At 47.2% G+C, this 13,958-nt stretch overlaps 1 protein-coding gene across 2 annotated transcripts in view; it reads left to right on the top strand.

Annotated features, from left to right (window-relative positions):
* Positions 1-6,427: 6,427 nt before the first annotated feature.
* Positions 6,428-13,958, top strand: part of RBM45 (RNA binding motif protein 45) — a 431,040-nt gene continuing 423,509 nt past the window's right edge. The window contains exon 1 of one of the 2 annotated variants that reach the window (XM_085645219.1): positions 6,428-6,866. In XM_085645219.1, the coding sequence (XP_085501345.1) occupies positions 6,585-6,866 (282 nt within the window). In that variant the 5' untranslated portion in view covers positions 6,428-6,584. The remainder of the gene's footprint in view (positions 6,867-13,958) is intronic. The other variant, XM_085645220.1, reaches the window with a different exon arrangement.

Genomic DNA, 13,958 nt, shown 5'->3' with positions numbered 1-13,958 from the left:
TTTAAATAACCATATACAATAAAGATCTACAATAGAGAACTGTTATAGAACAAAAGAAATGCACCCGAGAGTGTTATAGATATTTGAAGGGCTCTGTTAAATGGTGGTAATGAGAGACTCCATGGTGAAAGAGGCCATTGGGGGCGCCATCAGCGCTAAAGCCGACCCTGTCCCGGAACATGCAGATAAACACCAAAATCAGTATGTTATTCCCGGAATTTGCAATTATTATTGCACTAGATAAATTCGGCACACCACGGCCCGTCCTTGCCCGTCACTGCCTGGAATAGTCTGGGCTGGGCAACCCCTCTAACGTTTCCTGCACTCCACCCCATCTAAGGTACTGTTGCCATAATTTCTTCCACGGGCGCCTTGCGCACAACACTGTTATGCGAAATTGATTATCTATTAATTATTGCTTTTGCTCTTGTTGTACCACCCCTCCTTGCAGTTTGTCCTACTGTCCATCATTATGCCACCAAAGGACAACAAAGCCAGGGCGGCAAACGCTCATTTCACGGGGACAATGGACCAATTTGTGACAAAAGTTAATTGTGTCATTGATCAAGAAATAATGCTTCTGGAGCGCCGCGTCTCCCAGGATCTGGCAGCCGCCAGAAGTTCGCCCCTGGGATACCTTGCTAATGTTCGGTCTCCAGTATGTCAAAATTTATCTCCCACAAGCACAGCTAGATCTGACACAGATCCATCAGCCCAGGAGCTGCCAGCTAGCGGAACGGTTGCTGATACTTTAGTGGAGGACCAGTCTTTGGTCCTGGACTCTTTGTTATTGTCTCCTTGCCCACTGCCGTCTGCCCCTAGCACAGCCCCGGAGTGTAGCACCAGGCAGCTTCGGGAGCGTAACTTGGGGGCTATTCCCAAAACAACACAAGGGCGCCCGCCCAATACTGGCAGAAAGGGCAAACATCCTAAAAGCAAACATAAGGTGCCAAATCAAAAGGGAAAAATGAATAAAACCCCTGATATCACCGAGCAACCCTCACAGGGGGCCTCACTGGATGACCCTGTCCCCCAACCTATTCTCACATCAATAAGGTTAATGAGCCAGGAGGAGGGAGATGGGCAAAGCGTAGCGGCCAAGGGAGGGACCCCTGACCCTCTGCGCTTGCACGACATACGGGATTTAATTAGGTCCTCCCTTTGTCCTGTGCAGGACAGATTACTCAAAATCGAAGAACATTTAGCCAGGATCGAATGCATTCTAGGGGGTCTGTCCACTGCTTTAAGCTCTACTCTTAGGCCAGAGGTCCCTAACCCATCTGCCAACCCTAGAGCTAAGAAAGTCCCGCTGGCCCCTAAACCTTTACCACCAGCCCAAACCGAAAGCCAACCCCTAATCACACCAAACGTCTCCATTAGAGCAGGCAACTCAAGGAAATCCATCTTGTCCAGCCAAACCGAATTAAAAGAGGCTGCTAGGCCTTTAACACCAGAGTCTATAACCATGGCTAATACTCCTAACTTGCCTCCTGAAACAGCTCCATATGTTGTAATCTTGGCAGGAGTGCCCGAATTGGAGAGTAATGTACCTGAGCCACTAGCAACCCTAAGGAATAGGGTTGTATATTGGCTCAACACAAATAGACCATTACCTCCGCATATTAGCGCCAAAATTCTAATGGTGCGACGGGTTCCATGGGTAGGCCATTTAGCTAAAAACATAAAGGGGGATTGCATCCTAATTAACTTCAAGGATACTAGAACAGTTGAGCATATTTGTAATTGGAGGTCGACCACCACAGGCTCAAGTATTTTGACTCTCCCTTTAACCTATTTTTATCCCCCTGGTCATTTCAGAGAACCCTGGACAGTTGTACATGGAAAAGGGAGAGGCCCTCCACGGGGGAGTCGGCTTATACATCTGCCACCCTTAGACTTTATCCCTACAGCAAATCGTTTCAGCAGTCTTGAAGCTGTAGATTGACTGGAGGATAGTAAAGTTACCCCAGCCTCTCCTCCGCTTTTCTCAGCAAGTTGTCCCCCAGAGCCCATTCTAGTGACTGAACACTTGGGGTCGAATTTATCAACCATGTCAACGAGCCTGACGAGGTCCATTATTAGTTCAGACCCCCCTCAAATTTATCCTCCAAATCTTTCAACTCCCGGGGTACTTACACCTAGTCTTCTCAAGATTGTCTCTTGGAATATTGCTGGTTTACGCAACAAATTAGATCTCCCTGACTGGAACGCATTCATAGAAGAACACGATATATGTATCTTCCAGGAAACCTGGAGTGCTGATCCAATATACAAATCAGGGTTCTGTTGCTTTTTTATGCCAGCCACTTCGTCAGGTCGTGGGCGCCCTTCTGGGGGCCTAATGGTTTGGATCAAGGCGGATCTCAACCTGATGGTCTCCATTGACGGTCGCTCCACGCCTGATATAATGAGGCTTACTATCAAAGACACTCAGAACAGTCCACCCTGGGAACTTCTTAACGTTTATTCCCGTGGCACTCAAGGGGGTGCTAAGTCGCTCACCATTACAGCACTTTCAGAGATACTCTCTGCATGCACCCCGAATTCTTATCTTCTTGTCGCCGGTGATTTCAATTGTTCTTTTGAACCACTTGCCGCAGAAGATTTATTGGGTGCACATGATGAGGACACTAGATGGAATATCCCCTCACTCTCCCTGAACCCCGTTAAAAGATGGACCCCTGCTGTAATCCAAATGAACGCCATAGCGTTGGAATTCGGTTTAAGAGCTGCCAATGGGCGCACCCCTTCTGATTTAGTGGGCGCTAACACTTTCAATAGAGTAGGCAGTCAAAGTAGAATAGATTACATCTTAATTGATAGGAGGGGATGGAAATTTGTTGTCGATATGGTTGTAATTCCATCAACATCCAGTGACCATAACCCCCTGTCCCTCACCATGCGTGAAGTCTGGCATAGACAGGCTACTTCCCCTCTACCAGGTATGCAGCTGTTGACCAAGCAGCTTGAGCCTTCTAACTGTGGTAGATCCCTTAAATGGTCTAAAATCGCTCTTAGCGATACTAAACTTTTTGAGTTGGAGAATATTCTTGCTGACTACACCACCAGGCTTTCCTCATTATCTGAGGACAACTCTAGCCATACTAAAGTCTATGTGGATTCTATGAATGCAATTGGGGCATTGTTCATTGACCGCAGGAAAAAACCCAACCCCAGAGCTGAAAGAGAGAACGATTGGTTCAATAAAGACTGCAGAACTAAGAAAAATTGCCTAATTTCTGCAATCAAATCCAATAATCCTGCTGAGGTTAGGCAAGCGAGGTTGCTTTATAGGCAAGCCCTCGCATCTGCCAAAAAACTCTGGGAAGAACAGCGCTGGGTTTCACTGAAATTAGCGAGCCAAGCAAAAAATGGCGAGCTTTTTTGGTCCATTATGAGAAGATCATCCAGCCGTGCCCAGGCGCAAATCCCTAACCACATCACGGATGGGGAATGGTTCAACCACTTCAAGAACTTGTACGCAGATCCTGAGGTTGTGGTAGACCAGCCCACCAGCCCTGGGTCTGTAGCAAAATTCCATGGCCATGTCTTTTTCCCAAGTATCGAGGAGAAGGAGGTCCAAACTGCAATTGACAAGATTGTATCTGCCAAGGCACCAGGTCCTGACGGCATTCCGGGAGACCTTTTCAAAGCGAATCCAACAGGCTGGGCTGCGTTTTTTACTATTTATATCAACAGCCTATTGAGTGGATCCCCGGTGCCGGAGTCATGGAAGGGTGCAGAAGTAATCCCCATTTTTAAGAAGGGCTTAAGGGGAGACCCGGCGAATTATCGCCCAATCAGCTTAATTGATTCAGGTCAGAAGTTGGTCGGCAGGGTTCTTCTGGAGAGGATACACTCCTGGGTGGATGAGGAAGGGATTCTAACCAAGTTCCAGGCGGGTTTTAGGGCATGCACCAGCACCATTGACCAAGCTTTTAGGCTAATGCTTCTTTATTGGAAGACGGTTACCATCGGCAAGGGTGCTCTATACCTTGCGTTCATTGACCTTAAAACCGCCTTCGATCTGGTCCCCCGCGACCGTCTGTGGTCGATTTTGGAGGAGTTGGGCATCCCTTCCTACATTCTGAAACTCCTCATCCGAATGCACGAAGAGAACTTTGCCTGCATTAGATGGGGGTCACAGGGCCAGAAAACAAATAAAATCCCAGTGAATAGAGGGGTTCGACAAGGGTGTGTCATGGCGCCAACACTTTTTACGCTATTTGTGAATGGCGTGGTCTCTTTTCTGCTTGAAGTCGAAGCGGACGTTCCCGCTCTGGCGGGTGATAAAGTTCCAGCACTTCTTTTCGCAGACGACACCTTGCTAATATCAAAAACTCCGTCGGGTTTACAGAAGCTGTTACAGCGCTTCTCTCTGTTCTGTGAGCGAAGAGGCCTCGTCATCAATACCGCCAAGACTAAACTCCTCTATTTCAATCCCTCAAAATATTCTGGTTCCATTCTGACCCTAGAAGGGAAACCACTCGAGCGTGTCAGAGAGTTTGACTATCTGGGAATCAGAATCTCCGACAGGCTCAGATGGCAGCCTCATATAGATAAAATGGCACTTAATCTTAAAAGAGTAACTGGTGCTTTGGGAAAGGAATTTCGGGCCTCCACCTCTAAACCTATTTCCCCAGTACTAAACATCTATGCTGCAAAGGCTGTGGGTAGCGCACTCTATGGCGCCGAACTATGGGGCTACAGTTGTGTTGACTCACTGGTGACCAGCGAAAACAAGTTCTTCAGGGAACTTGTATCACTTCCCAGGGGCACCCCGACTAAACCACTCTTTAGCGATTTTGGCAGGCGCTCAATTAGGGATCTAGCCACCCTCCGCCCTCTGTTATATTGGGCGCGGCTGTGGCGAACCCCTGAGCTCTCTAACTATGCTGAAGGGCTCAGGGAGGTCATGAACCTGCAAGGTGCCCATAAAATTGAGTGGCTTGCAAACACAAAAAAACTCCTGATTGCAACCGGCCTTACAACTGACTGGTCAGCGGGGGAACCATTATCGAAGACCGAGGTTAACCGAGCCTATTGGGCATGGGTGGATGCCTCGGAACAAAGAGATCCCAACATTGGAAGGCTCACAGAGGCTTTTTATCAACACAAGTCAACTATCCTCTTAGAGCCATACCTTGACTTTATTACTAAGCCCAGGGACAGGTCACTTTTTATCCAGTTTAGGTTCGGGACGCTCCCACTACGCAACCATACTAGCAAGTGGAAACCCCCCCACAAGACCCTCCCTGACTGTCCATTCTGTCCTGGTGTCATTGAAAGCGTCTCCCACTTCTTCTTTGCATGCCCAACCTATCCATCACCCAGGACGAAATGGCTTAAACCTGTTTGTTTACTATTAGGAACAAGGGATCACATTGTCGCTATGCGAATCCTTAAAACCACCACCAATACCACCCTAGTTTGTGGAGTGGCCAAATTCCTAGGTTGGGCATGGCTAATCAGGCAAAAATCTAGCAGTTTTAATTAAAAAAATTTAATAATATTGTTTTTAATCCTCAAAGCTGCGAAATTTAATACATTTTTAGATATTTATTGTACATTTCAAATTGGATTTTTTACGACATGTTTTAAAAATAATGAATTTGTAATTGTTTTTATGTGCTTTGTGCTTTTATGACATCACGTGTCGAAATAAAGCTTTGTTGATTGATTGATATTATTGAGTCCGGACCAGTGGGTGCGATAATTGTAGCATCCGACACGGACCACTGCTACACGGATCACTACTAATCAGACGTATTATTGTCAATACCACTAAGTGAGAAAGCAATACTCCTCTGGGTGGCGCCAAAGCCCGTCTATGTATATTTTAAAATACAATTGTAACATGTTTTAAAGAGCAGCCTCGTCAACCAGACCTTAAAATCACTGGCACGTTTCTTTTCCCTACCTGCAGATGGCGCCAGTGCGCTACCGCTGTTCTGGGACCTTAATGTTCCATCATTTGTCCCAATGAATAGAAAGGAATGGATATGAAAAAGGGGCAGCTTCCTAGTCAGCAGTAAAACGCATTTCTAGTGACTTGTAGAAACGCCCACTTCGAAAGTTTACCTTTACACAACAAAGGGACATTCTTTTCAATAAGGTATACACACATGTTACAGTTTTTCCCTGATTGTAAAATTATTAAACGAGAATACCAAGCACATAACAATGTTTCTCCTACAAAACTAGTTGAAAATCCAGCATTATATTAGGTATTCGATTTGAGCAAAACTGAGATTTCACTGTACTTTGCGTATGAGTACAAGAAACCACTAATCTTCCAAAATGTCTGCCTTCTTTGAGGCTATTCCAACGACCATGGCCTTCGTCCTTTTTCTGCATCTTCGGTGCAAGCTGGTTTTACAGAGTGCTTAGTCCGTCTTCCATTTCAGCAAACAAGCCCCAGAGTTGCAAGCCTTTCGAATACATTGCACATGCGCATGAGTACCGACTAGGGTGCGCAGCGCGTAACGTCGTTTACCCCTTAGCCTCTTAAAGCAGAAGCCGGGCTGTAAGCTCCTTTCTTGAGAAGTGAGTGCCGCTGCACGGAGCCCGACTGCACCCTAACCATGGATGAAAGTGGCTCCAATTTCCGACTGTCATCGGACAGTCTGGACGACCCTCCCAACAGCCGTGTGTTCCTTGTGATCAGCAAGTCTACGCCGGTGGATGTGATCCGCCAGCGCTTTTCGGAGTTCGGTGACATTCAAGATGTATGGGTGGTGAAAGACAAGCACACTAAAGAGTCCAAGGGGATCGCTTTTATCAAGTTCGCCAAGTCCTCCCAGGCCTGCCGAGCCATGGAGGAGATGCACGGGGAGAGCCTCGGCGACAATACCAAGCCCATCAAGGTAAGTACTTGCCCCGTACGGTTAGGTTAGGCTAGGCACCGCGCTCTGAGATGCCTAGTCCCTCCCGCTTTCATTGTTTGTTTCCCTCCTCTGCTTCCAGTTTGCTACGCCTCCTGTTTTCTCCACTTCGTTACATTTCACTTTACGCTATCGTCACGTCAATTTGCACCAGTATCCTCCCTTATAAAAAAAAGAGCCCCCCCCCCCCCCGTGCATGTACATTGTTGGTGAAGGGTGTCACATAATCGCAAGGTAGGATGTACTACTTCATTGATTGAGGGCGGACATTGTGGTATCCTAGGGTCTCGTGCCTAGTGTTCTACTATTGTGACATAGAATGCCAAACAACTGATTCTACGTTAGAATCCTAGGGGAAAGTCAGTTGGTGGAGTTGCCCTGCGTGGAGGACGTTTACCGATCCTCTTCACTACACCTCCAATAAACGTCTGTTTACCTGTACTTACCTGCCTACCGCCTTTACTACATTTTGGCGACGATTGGACCGGGACCCGAGGCTTCAGCACCCCTTCCTATGCATACACCCGACTGCTTCCTAGCGTTTGGACGTAAGGTGGAGGTCTTTACCGGCACACGGTGTAACATATGCAGCGGTATCGCCGTCATTTCTGCCTCCTGAAGCCTTGAATATTCTGGTAGGGGGAGGTGGGGTAGAGGGAGAGAGCGGCGAAGGAAGAAAAAGAGAGAGGAGGGGGGAGTAGAGAGATGAGGGGAGAAGATGGCGGAGGGGCGAAGGGGGAGGGCAAAAGAGGGAAGGGGGAGATAGAAGGGGGAAGTATCGAGAGAGGAGGAGGAGGAGGGGAGGGAGGGAGGGGAGGAGGATTAAAGTAGGTTTTATATCTTTAGTACAGGATCACAGAAGAATCAGGTCTTAAGTATAGTAATATAGAAAGCCCCACCAGGAGCAGCTCCCTTGCTGCTCAGCCCAATCTCCCAACTGACATCCATCCACCAGGCATCCTCCACATTCTAACATTACATCACACACACCAACATTCTACTATTCATCCACACTGGCTGAGCAGCAAGACAGGTAAGTGGGGAAGATACATAGCACCTAAACCAGGATACCACACACCTTCCCCCTTAAAGGAACGCAAACAAATGAATAGTACAAGCATAGAGCATGGTCATTGTAAAATTGAAACCTACAGTTAAACCATAAATGAATCCACTACAAATAAACAAAGCATGTCATAACACATGACCACCTCTTCCCCCTTTATGTATCAATCAACATTTCTTTATTCGGCTCTCCAAAGAGAGTCATAAAAGATGCAAGTACAAATGCACAGTAAAATACGTATTAAACACATTGATTTAAAATTCATATTGTTGGAATTCATCGCTGACACTGATAATCACAATAATGTCAATTCACGGATTTAAGGTTGCATTACGAGAAGTGTCTGGGTAAGAAGACATCTATTAAATTAGTACGATTAATTTAACAATGAAATCGGGGATAGGTTAAGTCAGCCTAAGTTCTGTCTATGGCGCATGATGTTCTGTAAGAAGTTAGAAACAATGTAAACCTGCCCCTCCCCCTCAAGTGACTGTAAAAACAGTAAAGCTGGGCGACAAGTACGGAAGCCCATGCGTTTTAATAGGGGGATTCGTAATTTCCTCCGCTGATCTGTATAATATTTACAGAAAAGGATCGTGTGAATTGTAGACTGGGAAGAACTCCCGTCACAGGGGCAAGATGGAAGTGTTTTAGCCCAGTTATTTCTCAGCGGGAAAACCACTAGGCGATGAAAGATACAGTCTAAACCTTACCAAAAGGAACAGCTCATAAGAAGTGGTACTATAGGCTAGGTAAGGCTGGATCCCAAAAACTGTCTGGACTGTTAGACTGTACCTAACTGTTTGCTTCATGACCTCTGAGTTAAGTCTTAGGTCTTCGAGATGGTTATAACAGAGGTTGTAGAAGGCCTTTCTTGTTAACTCCTGAATCATAGAAGGGTCATGATAATATTTTTCTAGCCCTAGATCAATTAAAATGTTTTTAACGTAGGATAACCACCTAGATCTATGAACATTGTCGAGGTCCTTGCAGTCTTGAATAATTTTTTGAGTAACGATTGTTTTTTCTGATGACCATATTCGGTACCATAATAAAAGAGGCTGGATTCTTGCCAGGTCTATCACATATGGTAGGCCTAGTTCCAAGTGGCAGGAGTAGTTTGCGGCTGAGGTTGGCAGGGCGAGAAGGTATCTCAGAAAACTGTTTTCTATTGTCTGGATGGGGGCCACTGTTGCGTGGCCCCATACACCCGCACCATATAAAGCCACTGGTATACATTTGGCTTTATACATTTTTACCATTTCCGCAGGTGCTTTTTTCCCCAGTTTCCTGGAGAAACTCACAAGTGCAGAGGTGGTTCTCGCAAACTGAAGTTTTCTTACTTCAACTGCCGGTTTCCAGGTTAGTTTTTTATCAATCATGACACCTAAATACGGATATTTATCAGTGAGTGCTAAACTTTCTTTATTCAAATAAATTGATCTGGTTTTATTCTTCTTGCTAACACCAGCCTTCATAACGAAGGTTTTCCCTATGTTGACCTTAAGGTCCAGACTGGCCATAAAAAGAGCGTAGCATTTAAGGCCCTCTGAAGTTCATTTGGGGTGCGAGCCAGTATCACTGCATCATCCGCATACAGAAGGGCTGGTATGCGGCGGTCGGCTACCATGGGAAGGTCCTGGGTTCCTCTCAGCATCTCACCCTCCAGACCATTGGTGTAAAGGGTGAATAAGAATGGAGCCAGGACACAACCTTGTCTCACCCCCTTTTCTACCCCAAAGGATGCAGTGAGTTCGCCACTGAGACCGAATCTTACTCTGGCACTTGCATCCGCATAAAGTTCTCTCATGAAGGTGACTGCAGTCTGATCCAGCCCTAGATCTAATAGGATCGACCAGAGTTTAGAGTGGCAAACGCAGTCGAATGCATCTGACAGGTCTACATAGATCATATAGAGTGCTCCGGCCTTGATGTTAACATATTTGTCTATCAGAAGTGATCGATTCAGGGCCTGATCTATGGTTCTGGTTCCCAGGCCTTCACGGAACCCATATTGTAGATCGGATATGATGTTATCCGCTGCCCACTCCTGCAAACGATCGCGCATTATCCGACCCATCATTTTCCCTGTTGAGTCCAACAGGGAGATGGGGCGGTAGCAGGAGACTGAATTCCTGTCCCCTTTCTTAAAGATCGGGACTAGGATAGATTTTTTCCAGGATTCCGGAATGCCGGAGGAACACAGTGCATTGAAGACTCTAGTTAAGAAAGGAATCCAGAGTTCGGTATGGGTTTTATAAAAATCTATTGGGACCCCATCGGGCCCCGGGGCCTTCCCTGCTTTGCTTGCGTTTAAAGCCCGAGTAACCTGGTCAAGTGTAATAAACATCTCAATAGGGAAAGGCGAGGGCTCTTGACAGTGAAAGGCATTGTTGCCGACGTCAGTTGGTGGCGAATCGATCATAAAAATTCTTGAAAAGTGATCTACCCAGTCCTTTTTAGGTCTCGCTGGCGTTGCAGCGCGAAGCGCTGCCGCCAACGAGAACTATTGTTGCCGAGATGCCTCTCAAGGGAGACAGACCAGGGCACGCGCAGCGATCGGGGTCTGTGGACGCGCTTCTGAGACGCGCTTGCGCAGACACACGTGCGTGCACACACCCCGCCACTGCCGACCCCCTCACCGTATCCGAGGCGCTTCTGGGACGCGCTTGTTCTCGATAGCGTTTCAAATCCAGTGGCTAGAGAGATACGGGCAAAATGATGCCTTCCCCCCATTTACAAATTGTTATGCGGGCCCTTGAGTCTCCCGTATCTCGCGGATAATCTTTGATCTTGTGCTGAGTGCCCCCCACGGAAGTTTGGGACCCTGAGGAGTTGGAGGCCATCGTTACGCCCCTCATACAGGTGCAGCATGACGCACTGCAGGCGCGAGCAGCGTCAGCGTCAAGCACTCAGGCAGCCCCGCCGGATACTCCGACCTGCCCCAGGACACGCCAGCTCCTCGCAGGCTTCACCCTCCACCAGGGGCCTCTGATGCGTAATAGCTGGCACCCTTGAACTCCATCCACCCTGACATGGGCGAGACGGCATGCCTCCGCCTCCCTCCCGCCTTTGAAGTGTTTCACAAATGCATAATAATAGCACCGTGCAGCCAACGCCCTTCCCCGCCCCTCCTGCCTAACCCCGGCAAGCCCCCGCAGCCCCTCGTACACTTTCGAGCTCCCTGGGCCTGTCCACCAGCTCCTACCATCTGCCGCCAAACCTTTGGCCTTGTCACCTGAGGCTGAAAGGAACACTCCTCCCAGGGTGCACTGTCCTCCTCAAGTTGCAGACACATCACTCTGAATACCACCCCTACAGCCCGAATTACCCATGATAAAGTTTCTTCTGTGGAGCAGCGCCAAGAGGTCTCTTTGGGTGGTGGTAAGTGCTTTAAAAAAACTGCCACTCACTCCGTCACTTGGATGTTCAGTGCAGTGCCCCTCATATTGTGAGACCCCAAGAAACTTGTAACACGATTAGCAAAGTGTTTCCCATGCGTGACTTATGTCCAGAAAATAATGCAATCCACACGCATTAGGGACATCCAATAAGTAACATCCCACATGCAGGTGTGCATTCACCATGTTTATTAGTTAACCACCCAGAGGTGTGTGCACCAGCGCATGAACTGTGCCTCTCGCCCCCCACGGCATGTATTAGTGCACGCGCTAGGTCACTGCCATGCTTTAGCAGAACTCACACAGTCCTCACACATGACACCACAGCAGTCTTTACACGGGACACCCTACTACCTATGCGGTAGGTGGGTAGATGCTAGACCTACAACAATTCATGAATCCCCGAGCACCTTGTGGGCGCTTCCGTACACCAAAAGGCACCACCCTTGTGCTTCTTGTAACTATTGCTTAATTTGTAAATAAATAAGTGCCGGCACTCTCGTCAGGAGGCCACTGCAGCCTGCCCCACACATTGCCCCTGCCAGCGCTGCCAATGATGGTAACAACACAACTACTAACCATCACACTCTTACAAGTGTGACAATTCGAACTACTTCAGGCTCCCAAAGGTATAAGAATGGCTTGGGGGACAGGTAATAGTCATTTTAAATGTATTTTGAAGTACTAATGAACTGTTGTGGTCATTTCTAAATTAGCCAGACAGCGCCACCTTGTGGCAAACTGTCACAAGCATCGGTTTTGTGCTTAGAACCGGAAAACACCGGCTCAAATTAAGCACTGCTTGTAGCATATGTGCTCAGACCCAACAGGCTAACCTAGTGACTATGGACACCAGCTCCAGTTGTGAACACAGGCAATGCACTAACTGCCATAATAGCCAAGGAATCTGTTTATATATCCACTGATTTTATAAGAGGGAATGACTTGCAGCAAAGTCAAGGGAGCATGAATTCTGCCATAAAACGTAGGTCACCTGGGAGAACTGGTGCAATATGGCGGATATGCCCGGAAAGTTTGGGAACATGGTTTGCATACATTTTGTCGATTCCCATCTCGGGAATGGTGCAAGATTTACTCTCCGCGTGAGCATAAGGAAACCCGTTTCCAGGGTGGCGATGGAAAGGGATCGCCCCATAATAGATATGATGCAAGACAAGAGGGTTCCTCACACGAAAAACACATTTACCATGTGAAAAAATAATACTTACCTGGTGCAATCATACTCCTGTAACTCTAGGTAAGTACGTAACCTGCAACTGTTTCAGCTGTGCAGGGCACAACAGAAGTGTCAGGATCTGTAAATCTGCAGCCGGGGCGAAGTCAAGCGCAAACCTCGATCGCTAAATTTATTTTAAGAACCACTCCAAGCAGCCTGTAGATGTGTGCTTAAGTTCGCAGACAGCGCCAGCAGCCGCAGGAGTGCGGCATTTTGGACTTCACCCTTACACAGCAGTTCCCAGGTAATGCTGCTGTGTGTACCCAGCTTGTACTTCTGCATGTAAGCACCCATACGGGTTTGCATCTTGTCTCATAAACTCTGATCTTTTCATGATTTTTACATTTATGTATGGTGTTAATATCTCATCTTATTGTCCTCAGTCAGACATCATCCAGTCGGCGTGGTTCATAAAGGGATGCAGTGTAAGCCCACTAGACACTTTTGCACAGGCAGTGAACCCCTTTTGCCACACCCCTCTTTCACCAAACCTAGAAAAGTAGCATTCTTCCATTGCTCGGTGTGTGATCTCCTCAATGTTTCATGCGCACCAGACCCAGCTGCATCACGAAGGTTAACTCTGGATCCCCCATCTAGAGTATGGGGTCGCCCCGAAACTCAACAGGATCTGTAGCCCTACTAGGAACCATCATCTGTGATCACCCCATCTGCAGTATTAACCCTTATGGGAGTAAGCCCCATACATTAAATTCACAAGCAGTAAATATGTTTCAACTGCTGAAAATAACAGGAAAGTTCTGAGTAACATACATGAACACTCTCCCAACAGCTCATGTCACTACAATGCAGCACTGCATGCACAGTGGGCCAGATAGTGGGACTTCAAGCATCTCCACGTGGACATGCAGTGACGCCCTTCTGTCTGCGTGTCTCTGTATGTGTCACTGTCTCTGTGCATGTCTGTGTGTCTCTGTGTACCTCTGTCTGCCTGTGTGTCTCTCTGTGTGCCTCTGTCTTTGTCTGTGTCTGTTTCTCTGTTGGTCTGTCTGTCTGTGTATCTGTGTCTGTGTGGCTCTGTCTGTGTGTCTGTGTTTCTCACTCTGTGTGTGTCTGTGTCTGTGTGTCTCTGTCTGTGTGCCTCTGTCATTGTGTCTGTCCCTGAGCTATTGGTGTTGCATTATTTAACAATGCCAATAGCTCAAACTTTAATATTGCGAGACCTATTGCATTGCAAATGCTTGTCATCTATAGCAACCTCTACTCTAGGGAGATTACCCTTGTCAGTAAGAAAAGGGGTTTTTACCACTTTCCAAAAAGTGGTATTATTGTTACTAAAACAACTCATGTAGTTCATCCCAGAGTTGTTTTTTTAGCTCAGATTTCCTTTCCTTTATAGCAAGATTATAGGC

This window comes from Triturus cristatus, chromosome 3_1, assembly GCF_964204655.1.
Source record: "Triturus cristatus chromosome 3_1, aTriCri1.1, whole genome shotgun sequence".
Taxonomy (NCBI): domain Eukaryota; kingdom Metazoa; phylum Chordata; class Amphibia; order Caudata; family Salamandridae; genus Triturus; species Triturus cristatus.
This window is presented reverse-complemented; position numbering and strand designations above follow the sequence as displayed.